Below are 13,775 nucleotides of genomic sequence, written 5' to 3' on the forward strand. Positions count from 1 at the left end.
GCATTGGCTTGTTGCTGGAAGGTGCCCCTAGAGAAACAAAGCACAGCGATGCCAAAGACACACTACTGTGTTGCAGAGGATGAAATGTGTCAATTTAAACTCAAGGATAGATTAAAACCACCGGGAAGTGGGTAGGGGAATTGCTTTCAGCTTTAGATTTTATTCTGCAAGCATAATTTAGTGCAGCTGATGTCACATAGTCTTGTAAAAAGCAGTTCAAACAGCGCACGCAAGCCTGAAAACATTTCATGATGATCCTTACAGTGTGCAATTAGTAAAAGATGCTTGTGCTTTGTAACTGTTATCTGCTGTAAGACTGTTTACAGACAGGAGTCTTTTCTCTCCTTAAATTTTCAGATCTAAAAGCAAGTGTGTCCTAAGCCTCATCCAGGCTGGAACGGGGACAGGGCCGAGGAGGGACCTTCAAAGGCTTCTCTGAAACAACCACAATAGGCTCTTTCAGGAACGGGCCTGAGCTAACAGGAAAGCAACAGCCCAAAAGCAGCGGGGAGGGAAGACTTTTTCAAATCCTTTTCTGGTTTCTGGAGCCCTGCACGCTCCGCATGCATAGCCCCTTTTCAGAGCGTTATAGATGTGGTAGGCATCAGCACAGAGCTATTTAAGGTACTGATGAAGGTGCCTTTTGAAAAACCACCTTCCTTCCTCACCAGCAGCCCAGGGAGATGCCAGGGCTGGCAGAGTGCAGGCTGAAAATGCCTGCTCAGGAGTCCTTCCTGCTGCTCTGGTATTGTTCTAACCAGCTACTGCCAGCTTTACGCTCCCCAGATATGTTTGATCGTGACTTCAAGGGGACAAAGGAACAACAGCAACAACAACAAAATCAGAGCAGCAGATTTTCTTGTTAAAGTCCTCTTATTTGTCATGTACAGTAGCACAGAAACTTCTAGATAATTTGGTCATTTGAGTGCATTTTTGGTGTCCACTGAAGAGGGAGAAGGAAGAAGCCAGGGAGCAGATGCTATTACTCTCGAAACAGGGTAATCCAACACTTGACCAAGGGTCAATGATTTATACCACAAGAATGTTAATGATCACCAACACAGCAGTCCAGCTCTTTGGTGAGGACCTTCCCACACCTTAAACAACACAGAGTCATTTTTCCTTGAAAGCTGTGAGTACCTATGGCTTGGTCATGCACATCTGAATGCACTGGGCTGATCTCCAGAAATTAGGAGTATTATTACTTTCTCGTTGCTGTCCACAACGCACCCATAAACTCAGCCTCATTTCTACCTAAACCCTGAATGGCCAATATAGACAAACTCAGAAGGAATTAAGCCTTGAATCCCGATGGACAGCAGCCCTATCTAACACTTTGATATCGAGCAATTGCTAGGACTGTAAAAAACATCCCCATTCCTGCGTAGCAGGGACCATGCTCTTACATGTACCAACGCTAATTACGGTGAAATACAATTTCCTCCAGTTGGTAGAAAACTTCTGATTAAACCAGACATCCAAACTGAGGCCTTACCTTGATGCCCCCAATCCTATGCTCTCCCTTGAACTCTTTGCCATTCTTCAGCCAGTAGATGGAGGGAGTTGGGTTGCCACCCGCCGGACATCGGAAGCGAACGGTGTTGGCGGCGGGAACTGCCAGCAGCTTCTTCTCCATCTTATCTGGCCGGGTCCAGAAGGGGACACCTGAGAAAAAGAAGACAAGCTGAACAGGCCTGTTTCTGCTGCGGAGGATATCAGCTGGTGAGCAGATGCATTTGAGGAGGCTTTGGCATGTGCAGAGTGACAGTTAAATTGCTACCTGCTGCAGTTAAGGTAAATGACACAGAAATGCTTTCCAGATAAATGACTCTTATAGACATAGACAGGGTGTTTGCATTTTAGGTTTGTGATGAAAAGTTCATGACCAGGTTCTTGTCTTGGTAATGCCGGTGTAAGTCTAGGGTAGCTGCTTTTAAATCAACGGGGAGAGCTATCCCAGATAAGGATGAGGGTTTGGCCTCAGTGTGTAAAAAGATACAGATGTACCTTCGGAACAATAGTAGTTGAGAAGCATGAACAGCAGAACGATGTTGGAACTGTAAAAAAAATGCTGATGGGCCAAGCAAGGGAGAGGAGAAAAAGTATTAGCTGAGTGCTTTGGAAAATTTTGCTCCTCAGTGAGCCCAAACATAGTGCAGCCTCCTTAAGGGAAGGAAAGGAAAAAAAGACAGTGCCAAACTGGTTTATCATGTTTATGTTCTTAAAGTTCAAGTGATTTTAGTTTTAAAGATTCATGTTACCTTTGAACAGGGATAAGTTTTAAAATACCAGTGTTAGTGTGAGATACTTTTTATAATCTGCCTTAAGTACAGCAATGTTTCTTGGCATCGTAACAAACATTACATATTAACTCCAAATTAAGGCAGCAGCGGCAGCAAACTTATTATTCTGGAAAGAAAGAAAGAGAAAGTTCTAAAAACAAGCCTCCCAAGCTTTCGTTTCTGCTTAAGGAAACACTGCAGAGCTGCACTCAGGGTGCTTGCCCTGCCGGCTCCATGCCCTGCACCGAGGCCAAACAGAGATGGGGGCACACGGCGAATGCTTAGGAAAATAGCAAAGAGGAGACCAAGGAGTGTAACCGGTGCATGGGAAGGAAGCACCCACCAACACAGAGTACCCAAACCCAGAGGTTGCAGAGCTCTGCTTGCTTCTGGCCAAGACAAACTGAAGGTGCTGGTCCTGCAAGTCCTGTCTTGGAAAGCATGATGGCCACCAAAGCTGCTGGGAGAGAGCATTGCTGCCAGCCTCTCCCGCAGTGGTGAAGATCACAGAATCACAGAACGGTTTGGGTTGGAATGGACCTTAAAGCCCATCTAGTTCCAGTCCCCTGACAGGGGCAGGGACACCTCCCACCAGGCCAGGTTGCCCAAAGCCCCATCCAGCCGGGTCTTGAGCACTTCCAGGGATGAGAGGCAAAGAAACACCACCCAGGATCACAGCTCCACCTCAGAAAAGCCTCTGTAGCTCCTTCCTCTTCATTACAAGGATGTACAAGGTTCTCCCTTTCCTTTCAAGCCTCTCTGAGCTGCACCTGAGCTGCTCCATCTCTCCAGCGCTCCCCAGCACAGTCAGCCCTGACATGTCTGGTTCCCTGAGCCCCATCCTGCTCCAGGTAGGGCAGTGGTGACCCCACCTTCCTTTAAAAACCACAGACCAGACACAAAAGTGCAACACAAACATTGCTCAGACAGAGAGACACGTCACAGCACTCTGCATTCCCAGGGATGTGTGAGGATTATGGGTTTTCAAGGTATTTGATAAGCACAACCTCGCAGGCCTAGCACAGATAAGTAGGCCTGACAGAGTTTTACATCGTCTGCCTCCGATTAGGAGTGGCCTCCTCTCTTCCCAGATGGAAATTCAATATTCCATTTTAACATCAGATTTGCTGGACACATCCCAAGCAGGTGGGAACCAAGCGGGCATTCGCCTGTTTGCTTCTGCAGAACCAGGATTTCCCTCATTTCTCTTCACATAAGCCTGGGTAATAGAGAAGAGCCAAGATGATGCTGGCAAGCACCAACACTCAGCCCTTCCAGCGGATTCCTCCCTGCCCTGCAAGTATTACAAGGACAATTATAGCAAACACAGCAAAATATTGCCTTGGCTCCACCCGCACAAAGTGGGGATTTTTTTTGACAGCCCTTGGGGAGGGGTCACAGAGGGGGCCGCTTCTGCTGGGATGAATCCCATAGATACTTGGTGGCAAAGCTCACTGCCGTGCAACCCACCTCTGCAGCTCAAAGGGCTCAAGGGCTCTTCAATTCATGGCATTTCAGCTCCAGAGACTTTGCAGGCAGGCTCATATTGCTCAGCTAAAGCATGCACCGTTATAGCACCTGCTAACGTGCTCCACATGGCCTGGTTTCCCTTTGGTGTCTGGGTGCGTTGCTCCTGCATCTCATGCTTTCACACCTCTGCAGCTGGATGGCTGGACACAGGTGCCTCAGTAGTGTCACAGCCTTTCCAGGGGGCAAAATTCAATATTAAAGGCTTGCATCTGCCCTCAAAATAACTTGCACAACACACTGCGACTCCTGTCAGTCAGCTCCATGTATCAGAGGAATGTGGTGTTCACCCGAGGCGTGTACACCTAGGCATCTTTTAAAAAAACAAAACTGTTTAAGGTTCTTTTCTTGCTGGGATCACACCAGAGAGGTGTGCAGCTGGCAGAAATGAAAGCAAAAGGAGTCTACACAACTGTGCTCCTGCAAAATTCCAGGCGCAGCAAAACTCGCTGTGAACAAAATGCGTATCTGGGGGGGGGGGGGGCCTCAAATGCTGCATGATAACATGGGCTAAGCAAGACACAGAGCAGCCATCCACTTTCCAGTATCTTAGAAAAACAGCCAAGAACTGCATGTCTCACACACCCGGACTTCCTGAGAACTTCATGCACTTTTCCTGGGGCTGCAAGGAGGGCTCAGGGAGAGACCAGGCACTGCCAGGGAAGTCCTCACATGCTGCTGCAGAGAAGGGCAGCTCTAAAACCAGCTGCTTGTTGTTCTTCTGAGTATCCAGGGATATTCTCCATATGGAGCAAATGCACGATGTGCTCTTGCTTCCTGCTGTTAGACAGGGCTTCTTCCCTGAGTGCATCCCCTCCGTTTGGGTGCTCTCCCATGCTGTTCGGGGATTGGCACCCCAGGCTAACATGCCAAGCTTCCAACAAACCAGGGCATCATGCACAATGAACTGGAACTGGAAAAAAAGTGTCCGTGCATTCAAAATGGTGCCTTTGTTCTCATGCTCAGGAGTGGCGAAGAAAAACATCAGCGCTTTTGGTTTACTGTGCCCTCTGAGTCCTTTCATTACTGCTTTTTAAAGGGGGTGAAATTTTTTGCTCAACTCTTCTGTTCACACAAAGCTTGCAAAGCTCCAGAGAATTTTGGGAGTGAGGAAGGATGAAAGACAGCAAAAAAAAATCAGAGCCACTCTCTTTAAATTAATTACAAGCAATGCTTCTGCATGCACAGGTGTGAAAAAAAGGGATCCGCAAACATTGTCGCCGGCCCTTTCCCATCATCAAGCACTAAGCCTGACCGTCCGTTTTGTTTGTCAAAGACACCGGCCACCCATCCGCCTGAAATGACCAATTAAAAAACTGAGAGCGATACTTGGAATAATTAATACAGCCAAGCGCTCATTTAGCAATTAGGAGCTGCCACAAAATTCTGCAGCAGACAGAATCAACTCTAATTGTGTAATTTCCCCAGCTGACACCTCTGAGTACACAGCCAGATTTAATTGGAGATTATAGGGGCTCTTTGAAGGTGCTGGGGCTACACAGCAGGGGCTCCAAACAAACAGATACAGAGGAGTAGGGAGCACTGGGGCAGAAGAGCACTGTGTGAAAAGGGAGTTTGGTTTTTGTTCCAGGGCCAGGAAAAACAGCTGTAGAGAACAGAGGTATTGGAAAGCCTCTTTTTGCAAAGGCGGATCGCAGTTCGTGACAAGGCTACAACAAATGGGATGATGATTTGAAGTTGCTGAGGTTCCTCTTTCTTCTCTTTGGCCACCCATCTCTAAGGGATGCTGTCTCCATGGTCTCCAAGGGCTTCTGGGCCAAATACTTCATTTCCGCTAGGTGAAACTTATTCTCATCCCCCAGCTTTGGTATTTCCAGCTTGGATTTCAACAATCTTGGGTGAAATCTCCAAAATTAATGAGATTGGCTTCAAACTCATACCACTAATACTGTTGTCTCTCCAAGCCCCTCTCTGTAAATATGAGGCTTAAAAACTCTTGAACAACACAAGCAAGCCAGAAAATTCACATAGCATCACAAGGAGCCTGGAGAAGTTATTACTCAGTGATGAGCAAAACGTGACAACACGCAGTAAGGCAGTCCCGGACACATTATCTCCCTCTGCATAAGAACAACTGTTGGTTATATTCTGCTTTTGTGTGAGAGGCATGTTTATTGCCCTCAGTGCTCTAACTCCTGACTGTGGTCATGTCTGATGCCCAGGCAATGGCTCACACACCTCATTAGGGTACTTTTTGCCACAAGGGATGAAGGACATAGGCATTTGAGCAGTCCACAGGACATGGCACCAGCTATACCCATGCATCCTGCTCGGGATGGTCGAGCAGCCCCTGTCCCCAGTAAGAGGTCCCAGTGGTGGTGCTGCTGGGGTTAATATGCAGCTCCCCACACTCAATAGAAGATCTGCCAATGTTAACTTGGGGGGTGTGACATTAAACAAAGCAACATAAAATACATTCATGTCACCGCACACCACGAGGCTTCATCGCTCTGGCACTTGAAGCTAATCAACTGTTTTTAAAGCAAAAGAGAATCCAACTTTTTATAGCAAGACCTTTAAGCAAAGCCAGTGGTTACCTTCGGGTCTAAAAAAAGAGACAGCCTTGAAGTCAAGAAGACCCAGAATACAGGCTATAAATACATGTGGCAAAACGTGTGTTTTCCCTCTCCGTAAAGAAAGACGTGTCTTTCTGTACCATAAAACAGCCCGTGTTTTGTGATACCTGTTGCTAAGAGATGAAGTTTACTACAAACCACATTAAAAAAAAAGCACAGAGCGATTAATTGTGCTCATCAGAAGTTGCTCTGTAGCTAGCGCAAACCCTGACCAAAACTGACCCTTCCCATGTCTCCAGCAGGCTTCAACAGGCATCAGGAGCGCTGAGCACCTCTGCAAAGGTGCTCTTCAACGTGCGGGATCCAGCCCGTAATTAGAAGCTATCAAAAAACCACTAACTGCTGCCAATGGGTTGCCTGGCACCGTACCTCACAATTACTGTCCACATACTGCACAACACAGCGGCACAAATTTATTACAGTGGGAGACCTGTTTTAAAGAGTCCTCCAATGCTATGGGCAGGAGAAATTTTCCAGTCATGTTGAACTTCTGCCAACGTACATAGCTGATTGGGAGTTCAAATGCAAGACATTTATTTATTAAAAACACATATGCACAGGCAGCTCGCTTTGCAGAAATATAAAGAGCATAATAAAACACAACACTAACGCCTATGAAGCATGTAATGATCCTGATTAATGATATTGCACTTAAAGAAACAAGCACTGGGATTGAAAGAGATCCAGTGTAAAAAGCACTGAGACTCTGTTCTGGGGCTCCCTTCCCCATGCGAGTTAAAGAAAAGGCCAGAAAAGCCAAAGGGGTTGCTCCTGCTTATGGCAGCAGTAAATTTGGCGCTTGGCTAGCGTGAATTTTATTCTCCGAGCTGCCTCTGCCTCCAGCCAAGATGCTTGTAAGGACCAGAATTAAACCCGCTAAAAATAAAGCAGGCTAAGGTTTGAGATGTGTAACTGCAAGGTGTAACTTCAGCACAGTGAAAAAAGCAATGACAGAGAGGGCTTGGATGGATTTTACGTGCAAGGAGAATTTATAGCTCAAGTTCGTCAAGTTCACTCACAGAATCAAGCATCTGAAAAAATCAAGTATCAGTAAGACACCGGCACAGCTATACCACTCTGGCTTCTATTTCTAAATTTCTGCTGCCTGGTCCAAAAAGTTTGCACTCCTGTCCTAAGGACACCAATTTCAACGTGACAAAGAGCTGCCGTCAGTCTAGGCATATATTCAGGTGAGCCACTCCACATGGCAGCCACACCTCTTTTAAAGAAAAGGTCCTTCTAACCCAGAAAAGGAAATTACCTGTATCTTCTGACTCATCGTCGTCATCTTCATCGTCACCCGATGAAGGCGAATCTAGGAAGAGAAGGGGAAAGAAATGAAGCAGACAGATGGCACATGGGGATGCCGCGTTGGATGAGGCTGCTGGTGCCAGTCCTCCAGTGAGGGAGGACATCTGAGTGATGTGTCCCCCTCCCTGCACCTCCACCAGCCGGGATGACCAGCCAGGAGCTTTCCAAACTAGGAGAGGGGGGCATGAATTTGCCAGTACTCTGCCACTGGAGAGTTGGGCTCCCGTGCCAACTATTGCTCCATGTGTAAAGTGCTCTCTCCTCCTAAACACAAAAGCAATTCCAAAAGGGGAGATTTATTTTTGCAGAACAAGCTCTCCTCGCTTCTTTTTTCCCAGCATTCACACTGAAGACTTTTTATTTCACCACATCACCGAACGACAGGTCAGCATTTCTAATTCACTTTCTCTGTACTGTTCTTTTAGCTCAGCATATCCCTGCTACATCTCCCTGTGTTAACTCCTTGCTAAACTACTCAGACCAAGGCTTTTAAAACTTCCCCTTTAATCAAACCTCTCTCCAGATAGACATTTTGCTGGCTACTCCTTGACCCAGCTGCCTTCAGTTAGATCCTTTCTACAGAGGCACCTCGAGGCTGTAACTGAATACAGGTTAACAGGTGGGAATTTTCCATCAGTGTCTCTCTAAAGCTTCCTGTACTCATTCTCTTGATGTGGTCTAACATCTCACCTTCTCCAAGCTGTCCACAATGAACCCTCCATCCCCCTCCTTGCACCTGAACAACTACTGTAAATGTAAATCCCATGGTAAAATAGCAGCTTAGTGTTTGATTTAGCTTTACGCAATTTAGTACAATTCAGTGTCTGGAAGATTTAGTGTCTCTGACTTTATGTAATCTCCAAGAATTTATTTTTTAAATAAAGGCAAAATGCTAACAATGCAGCAGCCTTTATATTCTGAGACAGAGGTAAAAGCACTTGGCACTAAACACAAGAAAACAGGAAACTTGATGAGTGTACAACATGTGGCCAGAAAGGCAAAACACTGATTTAGACCAAGACTCCTTCCTACCAAGGTGCACTCGAGTTTTCTGCCATTCTCTAACCAGCCCAGCGACAAAAAGCTCAAAGGTAAAAATCAAAAGGGATGGGGAAGGTAATAACAAATGTCACTTATCTGCAGAATTGGAAGGAAATTCCAAAGATACTGCACACCGCAGCAAGTAACCCGGGAACCAGCTCCCTGCACTAGCTTGCAGTCGCACATCGTGATTTGCACCTTCTCTTTGGCACGGACTCAGGGCAGACGTGAAGCACGTATCTAACTGCAGATCCACAGCTAAGGTCCTGCTGGCAGCAGAACCAGGGAAATGCCACAGGGCTTGATGAAAGTCAAGTGCCTCTTTAGGTGTTTCAGCAGAACCAGCAGGTTTACTCAAGTCCTGGTGAAGGCAGAAACCTTGCCAAATACCCACCAGCATCGACAGATGAACGAGTACATTCTCAGCCCTGCACTCTGAGATTCGGTTACCCATATATTAACACGTGATTGCAGTTTCCTTCTGGTTTCAAATGAACCAATCGTGACCAGAGCAGCAGAATCCCTTTTTAAACCAATTCAAACTGTTTGCACAAGATCGAGGGAGAGTTTTTGACCTTACTTGTGTTTCATACGAGAGCTTTGCCGCTTGGGTTTTAAGACTATCCCATGCTCAGAGCTACGCTCCTATTCAGGTTACTAAAAAACACCTTCAAAAATGACCAAAAATGTGTCAGCTATTCGTTAATCATTCACTGAACCTGTAATCCTTTCCATAAGACAACACCTATTGGCATCAGCAAAAAACGGCTAGATACTATTCAGAAAGGGCTTTCTTTATGAGCAAGAAGGGCTTAATAGTTTTAGTCACTCGGCTTGAGGAGCTTGTTCTTGGGTACTTCGAAAGCTCTTTTTGCTGATACCAACCTGCAGCCCATGCTGCTCATCCCAGGGGTGCTGCTCGGCCACTAAATCCAGAGGGCGTGCATGAAATGGCTGCAGAAGCAGAGCTTCTGCCAGCAGGCCTGGAGATCAGTTTGGGCATGCAGTCTTCAGTTGTGATTCACATCAAGTGTTTGTGCTTTAAGAGGGCAGTACATTTTTTCTCGTGAACTAGTAAAGCAATCAAGCCCATGTCTGTCATAGGAGGCATTTTAAATAAATCAAAGCCTGTTGCTAATCAGACTGGTTTTCAGTTTAGAGTAGCAGCTTCTCCCTTCTCAGGTACCTGATGCTTCCTAATGCTGACACCAGCTCTGTGCAATCAGTCCATAACCACCTTGGTTTGTACTCATCACCTGAGCACCCCCCAGAAGGGTCTGCAGAGACAGAAGTGTGTCCTGCCAGCATGGCCACACAGCGTGCCCACCTGGAAAAGCCTTGAAATGCCAGCTCCAGCATCTCCTTGCTCTACCTTCAGCATCAGCCATCTCAGTGGGCACAGGAAGTTGCAGCTGAAGAGCTGGTTTGCTGCGAACTCAGAATTCATGGTCCCTAACAGGAAAATCCTGATACGATCTGGAAGCAGCTCTCAGAAAGGGACTTAGGTGTCTATCAGCTGCTTTGAGCATTACATCTTGTCAAGCCAGCCTCCTTTGCTCACTTACGGGTACGGTTCATTAGTACAGATTTAACCAGGTTTGACAAAGAGAACAACTCCAGCCCCTTACACCAGATATCCACATAAACACCCAACGAGACATCTGAGCTAATCGCTGGTGTTACCTTTAAGAAGTGGGAACGCAAACCACAGATCTCAGATAACAATCTCCTCTCCGCAGTGGAACACTGAGCAATCAATAACAATTATGAAGAAATATCTGAGCGTATGAGAGGCGCCACTATTGCCACACCGAGCAGGGCTTCAAAGTTTGAAACAAGTGCTGCTGACAACTAAAATGGAGACTCCCACATTACCAGCACTTTGGTGGTAATGACAGTGGGCTAATAGAATCAAAGACTCGTAATGCTGTCAGAAAGCAGGTTCAGGTTACCCGCTTGTTCTTAAGCTGTTATTAGCTATTATTAGTGAAGAGGAAAAACACAGGGGCTTACACTTTCTAAAAGCAAAGGATTATCAGCCCTTCCACTATTAAAACAATTTCTCACTTTACAAACTTTTGGGGCTGGCAGCTGTTTCATTTGAATGTGTAACCAGCTGCCCTCTTCTGCCTCCCTGCTGCCCCTTGAACTCAAAAGCATTTTAATGTCACTTAAAAAAAGAGAGAGTAACGTTTCTAACAACCTGCAGTTCCTTGGATAGTCCCAATAATCGTACCTAGTTAAAGAAAGCCTTTCAAGGGCCAAATACTTCTTTAACCATTTAATTGATATGACCTTGAAGCATTCACAGCAATCTCCAGTAATGTTCAATGAAAAGCAGATGTTGGTGAAGGCTTGCTGAAACGAGCTTTTATTCTCACGATGGTTTGATTCTCTCACTTACACAAAATCCTATTTCTGGCAAGAGAAAGACCTTTATGGAGTGGATGTGATTTGCTATCACAGACATCTCTGTGTTTGGTTTTCAAATGGAGCCCCTTGCTTTTTGAGGGAACTCAACTTTTGGAGGCAAGGACCTACTGTGTTGGGAATACTTGATAAGGCTCCAACAGCACACAGGGGAAGAAAAATTTTCAAAACCTTAGATCCACAGGGGGTTAATTCTTCTGAAAATTCAGGCCTTTAGTCTGTGTGATTAGGAGGCTTTTTATCAGCTCTCAGTGACAGATATCCTTCTACCAATGCAGCAATGTGAAATCATGAAGATGATCTTAACATTGTTTGTTAGCTATCTGGGAACAACATTTTTTTCTGGCACCCTCTGTTGAGCAATCCAAGCTTGGACAGCTTGTAGCTGTTCTGTCCTACTGTCCCCATCATGGAAAATATGGCCACGCAAATGACAGCATGTGCTTTGCTAACGCATCACTTGTTTGCAATATATGGTTCGCAGTAAGTACCTCTGATGAAGCACATATTCTAGACATGCAGTCTGCAGATAAGCTACTTCTGAAACAAACTAGTCATGTGCGATAACTGGGGTGGAGGGAAGAGACATTTATCAGCTAAAATAGGGATACAGCATTCAGGAACCTCCAGCTTTGACATCCAATTTTGCCACTGATTTGCCACATAAGGTAGAAAAAGTCACTGAACCTCCCTGAGCCACAGTTCACTCACAAAAGACTTCAAAGGCACGTGTAGCATTGCATCTATTTGAGTGTTACGAAGAATTTGAGGTTTAATCTGACCAGCACCATTTCCAAGTCTCTCTCTATCTGAACATCAAGTTTTAACATTTGGTACAGACGCACAAGCATTCTTTGATTGTTTTTTTGTTTTGCTAGACTAATTACTGCCAGGAGTTGCTGGGGAGGTAAAGACCTACTAAGTATGGAAAAACACTGCCAAGCACCAGCTGCGCTGAACATGTGAAGGGGCAAAAATACAAAAAAAAAATCAGTGAAGCAGCCGTGCTTCTGCACGTACCTGTAACTCTGACTGTAAAGTTTCCCAGGACCTCGTTGGAATGCCTTGGCTTGCAACTGTAGAGCCCCGAGTCATCATAAGACACGTTGATTATCTTCAACAGTTTTTGTCCAATATGAGTTCTGTTGGTAGGTGCAATCCCAATACCATCTTTAAACCAGAAAACTGACACAGAAGAGCCTTCGGTGTTGCAGGAAAGTTCAATGGTATCTCCACTTCCAAACACCAACTCTTCCAGAAAGGCGGTCTCACTCCTCAAGTATTCTGCAAAGGGAAAAAGACATGGAAATGAGTAAGGGCAGGTATCAGAGAACAAAAGATCAGAGAATCACAAACAAAATGTATTTCTATATTTCTATTTGCCCTACAGATGCTTCTATGTACCTAGACCTTCTTCTTGACAGAGGTTGAGACTTGTGCACCCCCCCAAGCAGGTAGTAAGGCAGAAACGCAGCTCTGCAGAACGCAGTCAGGTCTCTGGCTGCTTTGTAGAGATTGCTTCAATGCTGTAGGGACCAGAACATGAATGTCCCAACTAGTGCATCACAAAATACAGCACAGATCCCAGCATAATACAGAATACAGCAAGGTCATTGCAAAATACAACGTTGCATGTGGGTGGTGATCTGGCAGAAATAAGCATGAGAAGAATAGTTTGGTCTCTGGATCTCGACTTCTTCATTCCTATGAGGCAGTCCACAAGTGCTGTAGGACTCAGCAAGGAGCAGGAATGGGGATTAACCCAATTTTTCTAGTGACTCTGGGTGGCCCCAAGGCAGCCTCCGAAGGCTGAAGGAAACAAGGGAGAAGGCTGCACAGCAGACAAGCTGGAATAGCTAAAATAATGTTCCCACCCACTAGCTCTCTGCTCTGTGCAATGAAGGTGTGCAGAACCAAAGACTGAACGTGAAAGGTGAAATCCCTCAGATCTGTATACCTACCAGCTGCAGCAGCCTGTTACACTAGTGAGGACAGGGAATCCTGCTGTGGGCTGGGGAGTTTTGTAGGGTAATGACAAAAGGAAAGGTTCCAACTCAGAAGTCTTCCCACAAAGGAACACAAGACATGCTGAAAGTGTAATTCCTTGGTCTCACAGTCCTCAGACTCATTTGGCAGTGACATATAAACTCACTTTAGACATGTAATAATTTCTTCCTCTTTTACACCAGTTAGAAAAAGAAGCCTCATCCCTCCCCAGCTGCCCTCAACCCCCCCGTATGAACAGCATGAACACTGGTCCCCTGCTTTGTCTATGCTAACCAACATTTTCACTTTGCAATGCTCCATCTGTTTCTTTCTGGCTTCCACCAGCTCTGAGATGTTGTGCTCCACCACACACAAGTCTTCTTGGTTTTGTACACTACATATTGCACAGATTCCTAATCCACAGAGAAGAAGACTCTCTGGTGCTAAGATTACACGATTAGCAAGTAAGAAGTAATGCAAAACAGACCAGTCTGAACCTACTCCCATGATCCAAATTCAGGCAGCCCACAGGTGGCCCAACTTTACCTCTGACAGTAATCAGATATGGATAGAGATCCTAATTTTGCAGCTCAAGCACATG

The 13,775-nt window shown here is 45.7% G+C and overlaps 1 protein-coding gene across 6 annotated transcripts in view; it reads right to left on the minus strand.

Moving 5' to 3' along the window:
• The window catches only part of FGFR3 (fibroblast growth factor receptor 3), a 55,840-nt gene that overhangs the window by 23,137 nt on the left and 18,928 nt on the right, over positions 1-13,775 (minus strand). For all 6 annotated transcript variants that reach the window (XM_035324597.1, XM_035324596.1, XM_035324594.1 and 3 more), the window contains exons 3-5: positions 12,209-12,472; positions 7,668-7,721; positions 1,496-1,665 (exon numbers count right to left, since the gene is read on the minus strand). In XM_035324597.1, coding sequence (XP_035180488.1) covers positions 1,496-1,665; positions 7,668-7,721; positions 12,209-12,472 — 488 coding nt within the window. The remainder of the gene's footprint in view (positions 1-1,495; positions 1,666-7,667; positions 7,722-12,208; positions 12,473-13,775) is intronic.

This window comes from Oxyura jamaicensis, chromosome 4, assembly GCF_011077185.1.
Source record: "Oxyura jamaicensis isolate SHBP4307 breed ruddy duck chromosome 4, BPBGC_Ojam_1.0, whole genome shotgun sequence".
NCBI lineage: Eukaryota > Metazoa > Chordata > Aves > Anseriformes > Anatidae > Oxyura > Oxyura jamaicensis.